Source organism: Colius striatus, chromosome 1 (genome assembly GCF_028858725.1).
Source record: "Colius striatus isolate bColStr4 chromosome 1, bColStr4.1.hap1, whole genome shotgun sequence".
NCBI lineage: Eukaryota > Metazoa > Chordata > Aves > Coliiformes > Coliidae > Colius > Colius striatus.
The window spans coordinates 65,474,051-65,490,087 of record NC_084759.1 but is presented as its reverse complement, the minus strand read 5'-3'; the positions used below and the strand labels follow the sequence as shown (position 1 = coordinate 65,490,087).

General features: G+C 43.9%; 1 protein-coding gene across 3 annotated transcripts in view; it reads right to left on the bottom strand.

Moving 5' to 3' along the window:
- The window catches only part of TBC1D8 (TBC1 domain family member 8), a 53,746-nt gene that overhangs the window by 8,272 nt on the left and 29,437 nt on the right, over window positions 1-16,037 (bottom strand). For 2 of the 3 annotated variants that reach the window (XM_061997606.1, XM_061997614.1), the window contains exons 6-13: window positions 11,008-11,215; window positions 9,597-9,791; window positions 8,170-8,352; window positions 7,618-7,768; window positions 6,292-6,506; window positions 5,214-5,331; window positions 784-1,069; window positions 157-286 (exon numbers count right to left, since the gene is read on the bottom strand). In XM_061997606.1, coding sequence (XP_061853590.1) covers window positions 157-286; window positions 784-1,069; window positions 5,214-5,331; window positions 6,292-6,506; window positions 7,618-7,768; window positions 8,170-8,352; window positions 9,597-9,791; window positions 11,008-11,215 — 1,486 coding nt within the window. The remainder of the gene's footprint in view (window positions 1-156; window positions 287-783; window positions 1,070-5,213; window positions 5,332-6,291; window positions 6,507-7,617; window positions 7,769-8,169; window positions 8,353-9,596; window positions 9,792-11,007; window positions 11,216-16,037) is intronic. The other variant, XM_061997622.1, reaches the window with a different exon arrangement.

Genomic DNA, 16,037 nt, shown 5'->3' with positions numbered 1-16,037 from the left:
ACTCTTCTTAATTACATCTTGGTCACGAGGCCACGCTGTTGGCTCATGTTTAGATCTGTACTCACTTTCAAAACATCCATGTTGAATTTAACCTTTCTCCTTTTTAAACAAAAAAGTCTAACTTAACTGAGCAGTAGGCATAGAGCAGGATTTTACCTCGTAAGAGTCATGAATCAGGTTAGCTATTTCGGTCACCGGAGAGGCTTCCTGCTCATCGCTGAAGAACGCGTGGTGATTACCAATAGGTGGCAGAGGGCTTTCCTCATTTTTGACGTGCTCTAAAAACCTGAAGGGAAGAAATACAAGCAACAGAGATTACTCTGCACTCTGCTCTTCTCGATACAAATAGGCAAACAAGTCTTATGGCTCTGGCTTTGAAATAAATTGGGTTTGAGGCTGTTAGGCTTTTCCAAAATGCCTTCACGGTTACTCATCTGAGGAACGGCAAGCCAGCCAAATGACTAAATGCTGCCCAAGGAAGAAAACTTCTGTCTCCTTCAAGTCTGGAGCAGGAAGCCCGTCACTCCAGGGAAGGCATGAAGGGCAGCAGTAAATACTGCACGCTGACGCAGCCGGTGCATGTCTCAGCAGCACTGCCAGGAAATTTCACAGGACATCTACTTATCCCATGTACAAAGCCCATTGTTTAAGGCAGACGCTGCAAAAGCAGCAGGGGTGAGGTAACCTGAAGGGTCCTGCCGGTGCCTGCAGCGTATCATGATATCACAACGGCATCCAAAGTTTTAGGTCTGTGATAGAAGGGGCACCCCTGCATGGCTGTACCTGCTCAGGATCATCAGAGCCTGCCCGTCGTCCTTGCTGTTACACAGATCCACGGCGTTGGCTTCCAGTATGGCCAAGCCCAGCTGAAAAATGGCTTTGATGCCATCATAGAAGAAGCAGTCCACCACATTCACAGCACTTTCCAGGGGCATGATGCTAAGGAAAAGGGTAAGGAACCACGAAAGAGAGATGGAAGCCAAAGTTGTCAGATCCTTCATATGTTCAGCCAACTCTGGAAGTTGCTCTTTTATCAGCTCTTCAAACACCGACTGGTCTACCTGAGCACCTGCAAGTCATAAAGGAACAGTGTTAGCTAGGACTGAGACAGGAAAAAAATAGTCTTTATAGCTAATGGTTGCTGTCAACTGCAAGACCCTCTTAAAATTTAAACTGACAGGACACACACACATCTACGATGGAGAATCCCATTATCCTCCTGCTGTGACCTCAGCCCTGACCCTCACGGCTGTTATCCTTACTGTACAACTTTCTGCAGAAAGACTGTGTTGATTCTCCTAAGTGCCTTTAGGGTGCAATGAAACAGTGAGAGCAGCAGCTGTTGTTTTGGGATAAAAGAGCACGTAATAATTAAGTGCTAGCAAAAAAGCAGTCTTAAAGCATTTTTACTGGGATCTATGCAATGAAAATTCAGCAGCACACATTTCTCTCCAGTCTGTGCACTCAAGCAAGCAGACAGCAGAGCTTTCATTCTACAAGGGAAAATCTAAGATGGAAATCCAGACATTGCTACCCATACTAAGCAGGAGGAAAAATATCTAGAGAAATACATGTGCAGATACACTTACACGCATATGTATCTATATGCAAAGAACATGATATTTCTGCAATGCCCAGATATAAGCTTTCCTAACTGTCCCACCCCCAATCTTTTCAGAAGGAGCAGATCTGGGCTCTGTTTCAACGACTAGCTCAGTCCTGCTTGTCAGCAGCTATCCTGTAATCAGTGTAGTTTCATATCGCTGAAGTGGCCTCTGTCTGCAAACCAGATCTGCAACATCAGGAACTTGAACCAAAGACACTACAAGTTAAAAATGTTCCTGAATATAAAATGCAGTTAGCTTTTCTGTTATTTTGCCTTTCCTTTCCAGTTATTCAATTTCTTTCTCATAGTGTATATTCTGCTAATATTAGGAGATGATTAATTACTATGAAATTGCTGAGACATATATATGTCCTATATATAGGATATATATATCCTATGCGACCTGATCTAGGTGAACCTGCTTCTGCAGGGGGGTTGGACTAGATGATCTCTAAAGGTCCCTTCCAACCCCTACCATTCTATGATTCTATGATTATATATATATATATATACACACATACACCCTTAGCACTCAAAACTTCTGCTGTCCAAAAGCAGAATACAAGCTAGGCAATTTGTGGCAGCCAGCCAGCATCTTTTGGCTTTGCATCTAAATGATCAAAAAAATAAACCAAACCAAATCAAACCAACCCCAAACCAATCCAGCTCTGACATTTCGCTGTCTTAGAACTTCACACATCAAGCCACAAAGAGGTTTTGCTGGTGGCTGAACAAACACTACAGCACCACAAATCAAAAATAAGTGCCCAGGGACGTGCAAAGAGCTTTTGAGAAACACATCAAGCACAGTGCTTTTCTTTGAAGAGAAGGCCTTCTCATGTCAGATGGTCATAAATAAGAAGGGTAAAGAAAACAGAGGAGAAAACAGACTGAGGTCACTCAACAGAGGACAGGTTTTGTTTGTTTGTTTTTAACAAGCTTAGTACAAACAATTTCATAACCATAGTTAACATAGATCCAAAAAAAACAGAGTTGATTTTAGGGGTGTTTGAAGGAAGCCAGAGACAGACAGGCAGATACAAATGAAGAGATCATCCCAGACTCGGAGGCAGTACTAGGAAAAGCATTAAAAGGAATGCGCAATGCTGCTCAGATCTCACTTTAATTAAGTGTTGACACTGCAGATGAAAGTCAAGCAGGTGTATTCAAAGTTACTTTCATGCCCACCTTTTCACTAGGCTCACAGAAATCATGAAATAGGAGCAACTCAGTCTCTTAACATATTACAGCACGAAAGCATGGTGAGATAGGAAAATACCAGGGTATCCATTTAAAAAATGGTGACCCAAGATGCAAACTAAATGACATCTGCAAAGACTGAAAAGGCAACTCAGAAAAAACAAAATGAGGTTTCCAGTGTTCTGAGAATTATATTATCAAGATGATGACAGTCTATGAGATAAAGAGGGGTAAGATGGCCTGCTGGTTTATGCACAGGATGGAAAAGTCATGAGAATGTGAGAACAGCATATGCATGACTTTGCCACTGCTCTTGACTCAGGCACAACTTGTTGCTATCTTGCTTTTGACTTCCTCTACACTTTGCACACAGGAGAAGGATGGAGGGAATTCCTGATGGGAGAGATAATGGATGCCAGCTCTCCCTGCAGGTTCTTCCCATTTGCAAGCAGTGAAATGATGAAAAGGCTGTGAACAGATAGAGTGATCTGCACAGTGGAAAGGGAGTGGACGGAGGAGAAGCCCAGAGATGGGTACCAAGGTCAGAGATCACGGAAGCTGGATCAAAATTTGGGCAAGTGTTGGCACTGCAGACAAAGCTGGGTCTTGGAAATGTTATGTAGGAAGAAGCAATACAAAGTTTAGATATGATCTGGTTGCAAATCAAAAGAGCAGGTCAACTGGAATAAGAAGCCAAGAACACTAACTCAAGCAACTGGAAGCACAAGAGGGGCAGGGCAGAGAAGCTCAGGAGCACCGATTTGGGCATGCTAAGGTCTAGGGTAAATCAAAGCTGAAGAAGTAACTGCTCTGTGAAGCAACCATACTGGAGAGTGCCACCGCTGCCATTTGACTCAGTGGAGCAGGGGAAGTTCTGAGTTGAAGCCCCTGGCTCTTCACAGTGCGGCGAGCCACAGCAGTACCTCTTCTAGAGATATGGTTCTTTTTCCTTTGGGGACAGGAAACAGAAGCAGAGAAACAGGGCAATTGAGACTATCAGCACTCAGTGTAGGCTGTAGCCATGGCAAGTGACAGGCGGGACAGAACCCCAAAATTAAGTACAACTCGGGGCAGTGGTAGGACCAACAATGTGGGACTCAAGTTTCAATGTGGAAGGGCAATAACACAGCAAGCACCAAAGTTATCAGCAACTCACAGACAACTGATGGTATCTAGAAATGCACAAGGACAGATAAAGCTGTGTTTCTTTTTTAATCAAGGAAGCAGATAGACAAAGATGAAAGTAAGTCATCAAGATAGCAGTTTAACGTCACATTTGGAGACAAGAACCAAAATTCTGACAAGTGGAACTGTTACAGTGCCCAGTTCGCTAGCTGAAAACACCATCAGCACTCAGAGAACCACAAAACACCCTAAGCATTCGGTTACCTCTGGAATAACTCTGCTTTACCTTACCTTACCTGCCAGTTCAGTGATAAGACAATAACTGTGCAGTGCACAGTGTCAGCAAGGAGGTAACAATCCCATCCTCCAAGCAAAAGACTGTCAGTCTTCTCAGATGTCTCCTCCCTCTCTCCAGGTAGCACATGAGTGCCCACACCATTTCTAGCTCCCAGAAGCACTACCACCAGGCATCTCCCCTCCTATGCCCTCCTCCTCACAAGCAAACCCAATTCCTCCTTTGCTACAGTGATGGTGGACCAGCAAACACTGAAGCTCAAGAGTAAGGTCAGCATTAAAGAGGGAAAAGCTACCAAAAAGTTCTGTAAGAGGAGGAAGAAAAGAGACTGTAAAGAACAAATACTCTTTCTTGCATGCACATCTGAAATTACTGTGTCAAGCTGCTCAGTCCCTCTCTTTCCATGCATTTGGCAGACATTTGCACAACAGTCTTAAAAATAGTTGCATTGCAAAGAGATATAGCACATGCAGTACAAGACATGCACTGTAGAGGGACCGGGCTTATGGCTTAATGCAGCATCTCACACTCAGAGGGCTTTCAGCTATCAGCTCTCGCTAGAAAGGGCCAGTTCAGACGTGAGCCTGTATTACTCCAGCAGCCAGGCAAGGCAGATAGGTCAGATGAGAAACAACTGCCCTAGCAGATCTTTCCTAGGTTCATCTTAAACAGCTCGAGTCTCCTATACTAAACTCTCCTAACCAAGACACGCGAGCTCTTCTATTTTTACCCAACAAGCAAAAGTCTCTCTGCCTCCTGACCAACAGGGAAAAAAAAGAGACAAACCCAAACTGTAAAGCTGAGCATATATTTATAGTTCTTGCAGCTCAAACCCTTCAAACCCAAACCAACCCAAGCTGCAGCCTACAGAGCCACCGCCACTGTCGCTGCACACAAAGGGACCACATCGCTCGTGGGGTCTGGAGCTCAGGAGACATAGGAGCCTTTTCCTCATCCCAGTTAGCAAGATAGGAGACATGAGCTCACCTATCACTCGGTGGTTGAAGTAATCCGGCAGCATTCGTTCACACACAGCAACCAGCAGCCAAAAGGCTTCTTCCTCTTTGGCATACAACAGCAACACGGAGGTCAAAATGTTCATAGACTTACGAGGGCAAAGAAGAAAACAGGACTTGTAAGTGACAGCAAATCCTACCAACAAAAGCTAAATAGTGGCTATTTTAAAACATGGAAAAGTACCCCAACTTGATGTAAACAACTAAAAAAAAACCAAAAAAACCCCAAACCCACAGCAAGAGAAAGGTAACAGACAGTGAACGAAGAATTGCAACCCAAAGGCATAACAAGTTTTTCAAGCTTATCTATACTGCTTTTCATAAGAGCAATAGGAAACAATGGAAAAAAGCATAGTACTGGATTTTCCAGGTATACAGTAGGTAACTGATAGTGCTGGATGCTTTGGGGCTGTTTTCTCTCTCTTCCTCTATCTGGACCAGTCTGATATTAATTAGAATTCAGGGGGCTACATGGGAAGTGGAGTTACTGTTTTAGCTGGCCAGCTGGGCAAAGTACTTTCATAATTCATCGTCAGTTTTGGAAGAGAGGGGCAGAACTTCAGTTCATTAAACGCCTGCCCCAGTGCAGACACTTCCCCCAGTCTGAATCTTATCTGTGTGGGCCAGTTTACTGTGCACTCTGTCCAAGTATTGTGCAAGAAACTTCCTGTGTGACTTGCTTTAGCAGGGGGGTTGGACTAGGTGATCTCTAGAGGTCCCCTCCAACCCCTGCCATTCTGTCATTCTGCGATTTTGAACATGCAGAAGCATCAGCAACTTTCTTTCCCCCTGCCTTCCTTTAATGCTAAATGCAATTTGCAAAATGCTGAAGGAATGCTTTGGTTAAGCCAGAGCCTTTTGCTGAGCCCATGCACTTGTTTTTCCAGGGTGAATGCCATTTAACATCTAAAAGTATGTCTTTTTCAACACCAAAAGGACATTGGTTATTGAAACCATCACTAAAAACGACTAAAACTGATAAGAGCAGAAAAAGGGGGAGAAACAAAAGAAACCAGGCAGGGAGCTTGATCTGGCTGTGAGTTTGTCACCTGGCAGTATCCTATTTTGGGGTTCCTGTGGGCGTAGGCCGTGAGCACCCTCCGGAGGGCAGCTATGCCCGTCTCGCTCTGGAAGGCGGGGTGCTCGGGCAGCGAGCGGTGCAGGTCGCGCTCGATCTCCTCCGTCGCCATGCAGCACTTGCCCATGGATGCCTCCACCAGGTGCATGTAGTAACCAGGGTGCGAAGCCAGGTCTGTTACGGCATCTGAGGGAAAGAGGGAAGACAGAAAGGGGAAAGGCAGCAATGGATTAGCAACAGGAAGAGAGAAAGAGGAAGGCACAAATGGATTAGGACGATGCTCAGGTTGGTGTCATGGGCATCACTGCTCCAAAAGGATGTGAGCAAGATGGATTTTTACCCACAGTCCACTACTTAAGTGCAGTCTCCAGATTCAAAAGAAACAAAGCCCTAGCGGAACTGTGAGGGTGAGGAAGCACTGGCACAGGCTGTCCAGATGGGTTGTGGAATCTCCTTCTCTGGAGACATTCAAAACCCACCTGGACGAGTTCCTGTGTGACCTACTCTAAGTGGTCCTGCTCTGGCAGGGGGTTTGGACTAGATGATCTTTCGAAGTCCCTTCCAACCCTTAAGATTCTGTGATTCTGTACCAGGTGTCTTGCAAACAAAGTATGTATCAGAGAAGCAGCTTCAAAACACTTTAATATTGACACTGAGTAGAGAACTTTCCCAGCAGAAAGCGTTACTTTCTGTAATGAACTCAGTGTCGTTCACACCCTCCGAGGAGGATGGAACTCCACAGGAAGGAATAGTTTTCACAAATGTTTGAACATGTCATCTACTGGATTAAGGACTAACCTTGAGAACACACTGCAGCCAGATTCTGGCTCTGCCAGATCTGTGGGTGAAACGAGCTGTTTTTTTATCCCCTCTAGTTTCTGTTACCCCTGCCAACGCTCAATGAGAAGCAGGAGCAGGACTGTTGACTTTAAGATGTCATTATTTTGCAATGATTTGATTTGTCTAGGTTTCAATCAGTATTTACACTACAATCTAATCCTTGCTTGAAGATGAACATTACTTTGTGAAACCATGATGTTAATTTCAAATTGCACCCACGAAGATGTTATTTCAATTCTTCTGCACCTCACGGCATGTCATCCTGAGATAAAATTTTTACAGTTCTAACTACTTCCTTGCACTCATTAGTTCAGTTCAGATCCTCTCTCTTCCGTAAGCAGTATCATAAGCTCCAAGTAAACAACATTTAATTGCCCTTGGGAGATTTCTTGCCTAAATGCTTTGCCATGTTCAGAATCAGATGATGCCTACAGCCAACATTTCTAAGCGTGCCCACCTGAGAAGAGCAGCCAGAGCTTGCCTCTTAAGGATTCAGGGATTCCCATAGCAACAAGTTTTCTGATCTTCTCTGTGCGAAACATGCACACGGTTCTGCCATATTCTACAAAATGGTCATCCCACAGGCTCTCTTTGATTTGCTCTCTAGACTGGGAACAAGAAGATGTATTTTAAAAGAACAAACTGTGTGCATGTGAGAATGGGTAAACAGAAAAATTCAACGTATTATGATTGTTTCAAGGTATTTCCATTACTAATGGAAAGGGGAAGTCTGCTGTAAGGACCACAGCTTTCCCCATCTTGCACACACAATTCACCACACAGGAAGAAAAATTTAAAATTCATCCATTTTCCATTTAAGAAAATTAATAAAACTATAAATATTCACCAGAAAGAAATGGGGAGGAGGGAAGGAGAAGAAAAAACTCCAAGCTGACAGAAAAGCCGTTATCCCATATCTAACTCCAGCCAATGCAATGTTCATTTTACTAAAAATGAGTGTCAACTGTTTGAATGTCACTCATACAGCTTCCCCCCAAACGTTACATACCTTTCCGAAATCAAAGCCTGCCATTCCTGACTGATGAAAGTCTGACCTTAGTGCTTCTGCGTTGAGCAAATAACTGCTCTCCTTTCCACATTCACTTCCCTCTTTGCCTTGTGAAGCCTCTGCTCCCAGATGTGCAGGCTCACTGTCCCCAAGCATGCACATGGATCCAAAGGCAGGGCTGTTCTGCAATGCAGAATCAAAGTAGTAATCAGCGAGAAGAGGCTAAGAACTACATCTTCAATTGCCTTCAGGACAGAGAGCTGCATTAGCCTTTGCCTTTTGCATCAAAACCTTTCACACCTTTCAGGAGGAAAAGCTTTACTCAAGACTTGATACAAATTATCACTTGTGATATAACGTCAGGAAAAGGGTTGTTACTTCAAAACAGAAGTCCTTAGTAAGTTCTAAGTGTCCTTGATGACAACCTGCTAAGCAGTTTTCTACTTCAACTAGCATTTGAAAAATAGCATCAGAGAACAATTTAGGTTTGAGGGGACCATCTTTTCCAATATCCTGCTTTAAGTAGGTCCCTCAGGCTGACGAGGGGCTGTGTCCAGTTGAGTAGCTTCAAAGAAGGTGAGTCCACAGCCTCTCTGGGTAGCCTGGCCCAGCTCTGACCACCTTTGAGGGGAAATCTTTGTCTTTTTATCTATTTGGATTCCCTTGCTGCATCTTTGGACTGCTACTGCTCATCTTCCAGCTGGCATCTCCAAGAAGAGTCTGGCTATATCTTCTCTGTAACTCCCCATTAGCTAGTGGAAGACAGGCTGCACAAGCTCTGCCCCCTCAACCTCTTCTCATAAAGCATATGCTCCAGACATTTACCATCTCGTAGCTTCCACTAGAGTTACTCCAATTTGTCAATACTTTTCTTGTGTGAAGGGGTAGAGACAAAACTGGACACAGTCCTCTTCATCAGCCTCAGAAGTTATGAACTAAAGGGAGTAGCAGCATCCCTTGACCTGCTGATTACAATCCTGCTAGTATAACTCCATTTACTGTCATCCCTCTTCACTGTAAGAGCACACTGCTGGCTTATAAGCTCAATCTGTTGTCCACCATGACCTTTTTTCTACATGCCTGCTCTCCAGCCAGCCAGACCTCAGTCCTTCTCATTGCATTGGGTTACTCTGATAAGCTCTGTGTTTGCTTTTGTTAAACTTCATGAGATCTCTATCAGTCCATTCCTCCCAACAGCTGAGGTGTCCGTGAGGGACAACCCTGCCCCTCAATAATATTCACTGCTTCCCTCAGTGTGTCAATCACAACCATGCTGTAGGTATGCTCCAACCCATCAGGTAGGTGTTTCAAGAAGGCATCAGGCAGCACAGGCCCAAGATCAGCTCCCTGAGAAAGGCAGGGCAATGGACCAATGGATAAACACACTGAATTCAGAATAAAAAAACCCCACCCCACAAGTTCAGTACCTGGTTCTTATCTTGCAAGTTGTTACAGTGCACGAGGTTGCTGGAGTTCACTTCTTTTAGCCTCTGGAGTAGGTTCTCCACCAAAGTATCCCGGTCCTTCAGCTCAATGAACTGAAAGGCCATCTTGCTCCTTATGCTAACGATGATGGGATTAGGGAGAAGGCTTGTGTCCTCCATCTTCTCTATACTGATTACCTTTTCCAGAAATATTAGAGCAAACAGATTATGCACTGCACCCACAGAAGCATCTTCAAATATTCTACGTGTACCAAAATGTACAAACACAGCATTCGGATGCACACAGGCTTTAAACATGGTTATTCGTATTGGCTTTCCTTGATCAGTCACCCTGTCACCTGAAGTTCATGGTCTCTTTAGAAACACAAAGCAGGCACCAAAAAGTACCCTGGTTGTCTTTTCTTTTTTTGCTGTTTTGCGTTGTTTGGGTGTTTGTTAATGACTTTGCCACCTACTTCTGGAGAGTGGATTGAGGGGAAAGACAAGAAAGCGGAGTATGATTAAAATAAGATTTAGAAAAGGATCAGCTTGGTCAAATTCTGGGAGATGGAGGTAGAAAAAAATACTTTCACGTTTCTGAAGGTAAAGGGGAAAGAATTGTTTTGTTGTTTCTGAGATATATATATAACACTGTTATCTTGTTGTTTTCTGTTTCTGTAACAGTGGAAGGTAAGTCGCTACAGTGAGGGTATCATTTGGATGCTACTCTGTTATTAGTCGAGGATGAAAGGAACGCTTTTATAATTAAGAGATCATAGCAGCCTTGTATTCACAGTAGATAAGGCAGGTGTTTGCTGACAGCCTCCTCCTCCTTTTCTACTCCCACCACCTTCCCATGTGCTCTCTCTCCATTTAAATAAGTCTCTGATTTCATAGCAATTTGGCAGCTTGTCACTGAATCCAGAGAAATCCCCTTTTTCTTTCTGTCCTACAGCTTTGCAAAGTATCCACAGGTTTGGTAGAGTTTGTCTGTGGAGGGAGATCTTCAACACATCTACTGTTGATCCTAGGCAAGGATGCTTTTACATTGGTAGAATGGGTCCGAGCTGAAGTCTCCATCAACATCAAGCTGGATGTATGTGCTTGTGGGGCTGGGAGGGGAGCCCTGTCCAAGCCCTGGACGGAGCACACTCTGCTTTTGCAGTACTCTCTCCTGATGCATTCCCTGGCCATACTTCACTTCAAGGATGACATTGAATCACCCATATTTTTAGGACCTCACATCTTAAGGAGTTCTAGAATGAGCTTTACAACAATTCTGTAGGCACGACATACATAAGCATCCTACTCTTTTCCATCAAATGACGGTTTGCAGGTAAGTGAATTGACAGCGAATGCTTACGGCAGAAGAAGGCAGGTAAGAGCCCAAAAAGAAACAAACAAACAACTCTACCTCTCTAAGTGGGATGATAACATTGCAGCAGCCATTTTCTTTGCTGGCAAAACAGATATAACTGTCTGAAGTATACATCCTTCCCGCTGTGTGACAGCGACTAAACGGCGTCCAGAGAGAACAGTCTACAACTTCATGCAGCTTCTCCTTCCTGGGCAATCTGAAGAAGGCCCGAAAGAACTCATTCTGCGCTCTGGCTTCAAGATCCCTTAAGAGAAAGCAGTAAGAGCGAATCACAAGACCCCGAAAGCCAGGATAACCAGTGCAAAGTTGCCCTGGCTTTTCTTGTTAGCCTCACCGAGAGCAAAATTAACTCTGTCCCAGCCGAAACCAGGACGCTGCTGTATGACTTTCCAGCCTCAAAGAGTTACAGATTTCAATGCCCAGGAGATAACTACACTTTTCATCTGATGAACATACATTAGGCAACACAGATTAGCTTTAGGCTCCTTGTTTCCCTTCCCAGTAGCATTACCAACATCCCCTCAGGGATTTGCACCCGCACCCACAAGCATTTTCTCAATGAGTACTTCTTCGGAAGTGGTCAGTAATAAAAGAGTTAATGACAGTGGCATTTACATCATCAGCATCCTTGACTTGCAGAGGCATAAACTTCTGAGAGCCCTCGGAACAGTTGCAAAGTGCAAAACGGTTTCAGGTCACTTACAGACTCAGTTAGGTATAACAGCGCCAGCTACATTCAATTTAGACTTGGCTTCCTTCCAGTCACCCATCCACATTTATGTGGAGAGAAAAGACTTTAAATAAATGAAGCTTTCATTGTTGAGTTATGGTTATACGGACTTGGCTTTGGGATTGGGTTGTTTTTCTTCTCCTCCTTTTTTTTTAATGAAGAAGTCTGCAGTAATTTAGAGAGCTAGGCAATTACATTATAAACAGGCCACGGCAATTAGCTCACCAACAGCAGCTCCAGAAACATCAGGGCTCAAATTCTATCATTTTCTAAACTACAAGTAATTTTTTCCAAACATGATTCACCTTAGGGAGACAAAAAAAAAAAAAAAAGGCCTGACTTTGTTCCATTGAAAGAATTTAAAGCGTGGGCTGAAGCATAACAGGGAGTGGTACCTGGGTGCTGTAAACCCCCTCTCTGCGCCTTTCTTCTCCCTCCCCTTCAAGCAGACACCTTCCCCTACCCCAGCCCTGCCGTTTAAAAATAAGGTGAGACGGATGAAGCCTCTGCTTCAGTAAGCAAATCAATTGTTTGGGGGTTTTGATTTCAGTTTGATCCAGAGAGAAAAACTAAAAGCCATATATGAAACAGGGAGGCAGACAATCCGGAACAAACCGAGACCTGAGAAGGGAGGATTTGTATCTGCGACCAACAGAAAAGACAGAACGCTGCCGTTTCCTCCTCAAGCATTATCTTCCTTAATAATATTATCCAAGGAAAACGGACAAATAGTCTCCTGTTTTTCACAGAGAACAAAGAGAAAGCCTCTTTGTGAAGCAAGACAAAAAGGTTGCTCTCTGAGTTAAAATTCCACAGCGAGAGCAACTCTGATAAGTGCCCACAGCGATCTGCTATTGTGACAAAGCTGGATCAGGATATGCCTCCTAGTTAACTCACCACTAAAATATGTTCCATTTCTGCGCAGCACAGATGAATGCTGCTGATAGCATCTGCAGTCAGGTTTGGGTAGAACTGTGCTCTCCTGCTATTGTGCTGAGAAGGTAAAACCCTCCCTGCATCTACTCTGTTGTGAAAATTTCTCTACCTTTATGCAAAAAGAGGCTTTATCCAGAAGAGTGGGACCTTCTGCTGGGGCAGAGATTGTCTGTTACTTAAGAGCTGACTGGTTTTAATGCTCAAAAATCTGCAGTTTCTCAGTTTTCAGGATTTTTCAGCATCTCTTGGGGCTGCAGGCTTGAGGTGTGAGGCCTTTCAGACAAGAAGCCATGGGTTAAGCTGAAGAATGACATTTCCCACATCTGAAAATAAGTACATTCACCAGGCACTGCTTTCAACTCCCTCACCCCGTACCAGGGGAAGGCTGCCAACCCCAACATCCCTGTAACTGCCTTCCCCCCATGACTCATAACACGGGGTCACACAGGGCCACTGCACAGACCACACCGCAGCCAGGGCTCCCCCAGACGCAAGTGCCAAAACAAGAGGCCAGCTTGCTGGTGGGAAGGATCCCGGAAGGAAAAATGGTAGCATGGGGATGAAATGCTGTCAGCACCTACTCCTGTGGGCTCAACCAAGAAGTTTTAGTAAGAAAGTGCCACACCATGAACGTATTTCCCATCAGGCAGGCAAATTCTAGGGCTCAAAGCAATTGATTCCCTTCATAAATACAGCCAAATAAAACTAGACCTGGTTAAAAAAACCCAGACTATATAACTCCAAAAACCTCACAAATAAAAATAGCTCCTGAGTCAAGACAGGCAATCATTTCAACATGATACAGCAAAGATGTTGTGACTGGCTCATGTCACCAGGTCTCACAGCTTCCATCTTGAGTTTCACCATACTTCCATTTCCAAGCAGAAATGCAGCCTTTCTACCTGCAGCCCAATCTGCTTGAAATGATCATCAGGGGACTGGAACATCTTTCTTGTGAGGAAACGTTGAGAGACCCGGGGCTGCTTAACCTGGAGATGACTCAGGGAGGGACCTCATGAACATTGGGAAGCACCTAAAGGGTGGATGTCAGAAGGATGGGGCGGCACTTTTTTCTGCAGTGCCCAGTGACAGGACAAGGGGTAATGGGCACAAGCTGGAACCCAGGAAGTTCCCCTTGAACATAAGGAGAAATTTCTCTCCTCAGAGGGTAAGGAAGCCCTGGCACAGGCTGCCCAGGGAGGGTCCTTCTTTTCTGGAGGTTTTCAAACCCACCTGGATGCATTCCCATGTGGCCTGATCTAGGTGGACCTGCTTTAGCAGGGGGGTTGGACTACAAGATCTCTAGAGGTCTCTTCCAACTATGACCATTCTATGATTTCTACAATTCTATGAAATTTTCTCCTCTAACTTAATTTCCATATTGGTTTAGCAAATGCAGCACAGAAATCTGTACATAAGACAAAGAAAAGGAATGCTTTAATTCTGTAAAAATGTTTACTGAATATTTACAAATGCATCAAAAGAGCAAAAGGCAAGAAGACGCCGTTGCCTTGTTCCCTACTTTTCAGAAAACTCAGCAATTCTTTCAAAGTGCAGCTCCTGACTTGCATGTTACAGGACCCTGGACTGCCTCCAACTCCAGCACTTCAAAGGGAAAGGCAAGTCTGAACTGCGATAACTCCTTGTGTGTGACCCCAGCGTTACCTTCCAAGAGTTTTAAATGAAAGGAAATAACACACAAGACTAACAAAATGCCTAAAGGTATCAGGACACTTAAAACGATGTCCTCACTGTCAAATGTTTTTCTCTGCTTTAAATCTAACAGAATTTTACTTGGCAAGATTTCAGCCCTGCTGAGTGACTTGCTGTCTGTCAAAAACCTAAACAGACTGGCAGACCTTTTGCTTTTAGAGACCAGTTACTAGACTCTTTTTGCTATTCAGACTCCAGAAAATGACCAATTTTGGAAGTAACACATCCAATTGATACAGGTCTCCTTCACTGGAAGAATGGCTAAATTTGTGCAGCAAGAAAAGCCTTCTTGCAAGCAACACAAAGGAAGTTATCTGACAAGAGCCAACATGGACTTGTCGGGACACATGCAAGCTGAACATCATTCTCTTACATAGCAGGAACAATGGACTTGTACGTAGATGGAAGAGACACATTGGACGTTTTAGCTAGAATTTATGCAAGTCATGATATTTCCTGACAAGGAACTAATAAAATTGCACTGAAGTGAAAAAAGTGTTGTGCTAAGCCACCTGAAAAAGAGCTGCCCTCAAAAACTCCCCAGTAAACTGGAAGGGTGTATCAAGAGGACCTCCTTGGGGGTCTGTTCTGGACTAGCTCCTGTTCAACACCTTCATCAGCAACCCACACAACAAACCAAGAGATTGTTGTTATTAGACTTGCACGTGACACGAGGCTGCTAGAGGCTCATGAGCAGAACAGGATTGGAGTCAGTTTAAAGAAGGGAAAGGAGATGCAGATCAACCTCCAGACACACAAATGGTTGCTCTAAAGAAAGATCTCTTCAGTAGCAGTGGGCAGGACAAGAGGTAACAGACTCAAAAAAGCGGCACGAATAATTCAAGTTAGATGCAAGACAGACTTCATAAAGATTTTTCAGTGATAGGACAGTGAAGTACCAGTTGGATGGATCCTGATACTTCCATTACTAGAAATCCTTAAAAATGGATTAGGCAATCATTTGCCCCAAGTGACACACAGATAACCCAAATGCTGCCTTTTGCCAGGCAGATGCAATACAAGCAGGTTCTTTCTAGTCACATCTTCCTCATTGCTCAAGGTTTACAGCATTCTCAGATTCCCTCTCTGAAAGAATTAATGCGGACTGAAGTGACATTTACGATTCAAGATACTTCAAACAGTTTCCGCTCAGCTTAGATCAGTGTTAAAACCCTCCTTTGCCTTCATGTGAAGCAAAATCATCCTCGTTGGTAAATTCAGAGTTACACATGAAGAAAGGAAACAGAGGTGGTTAGAGCCTGGAGAAACGTATCATACTTTTGACACCAGCACTAAAGCTTTTAAATCGCGTGTTCTGCTCCAGCCAACTTCCTTGCTATGTTTGAGGAATGCAATGGATATTCTTGCACCCTGAAAGAGATGGAAATCAAAAGTACGAGAAACATATACCAGAGATTTTATCGACCTTCCTATTAAAAGACAAAACCCAGTAGCTCTATGTTCAGCAAAATTGTTTGGCACATAAATGTATCTGCAAGAAATGGCATTTGTAGTTATCAAACTCCTCAGCTTTATTTTGCTTTTTATGGCAATTAACTTAATTTCCATTAATCCCCTTGCAATCCAGTCTTCTGAGCTTTATCCTCTCATTAAGCAGCACAGAAATTTGTATATTAACTTGTTTGACTCTCTCTGCCCATGATATAATTTGTCATAGACTATGGGC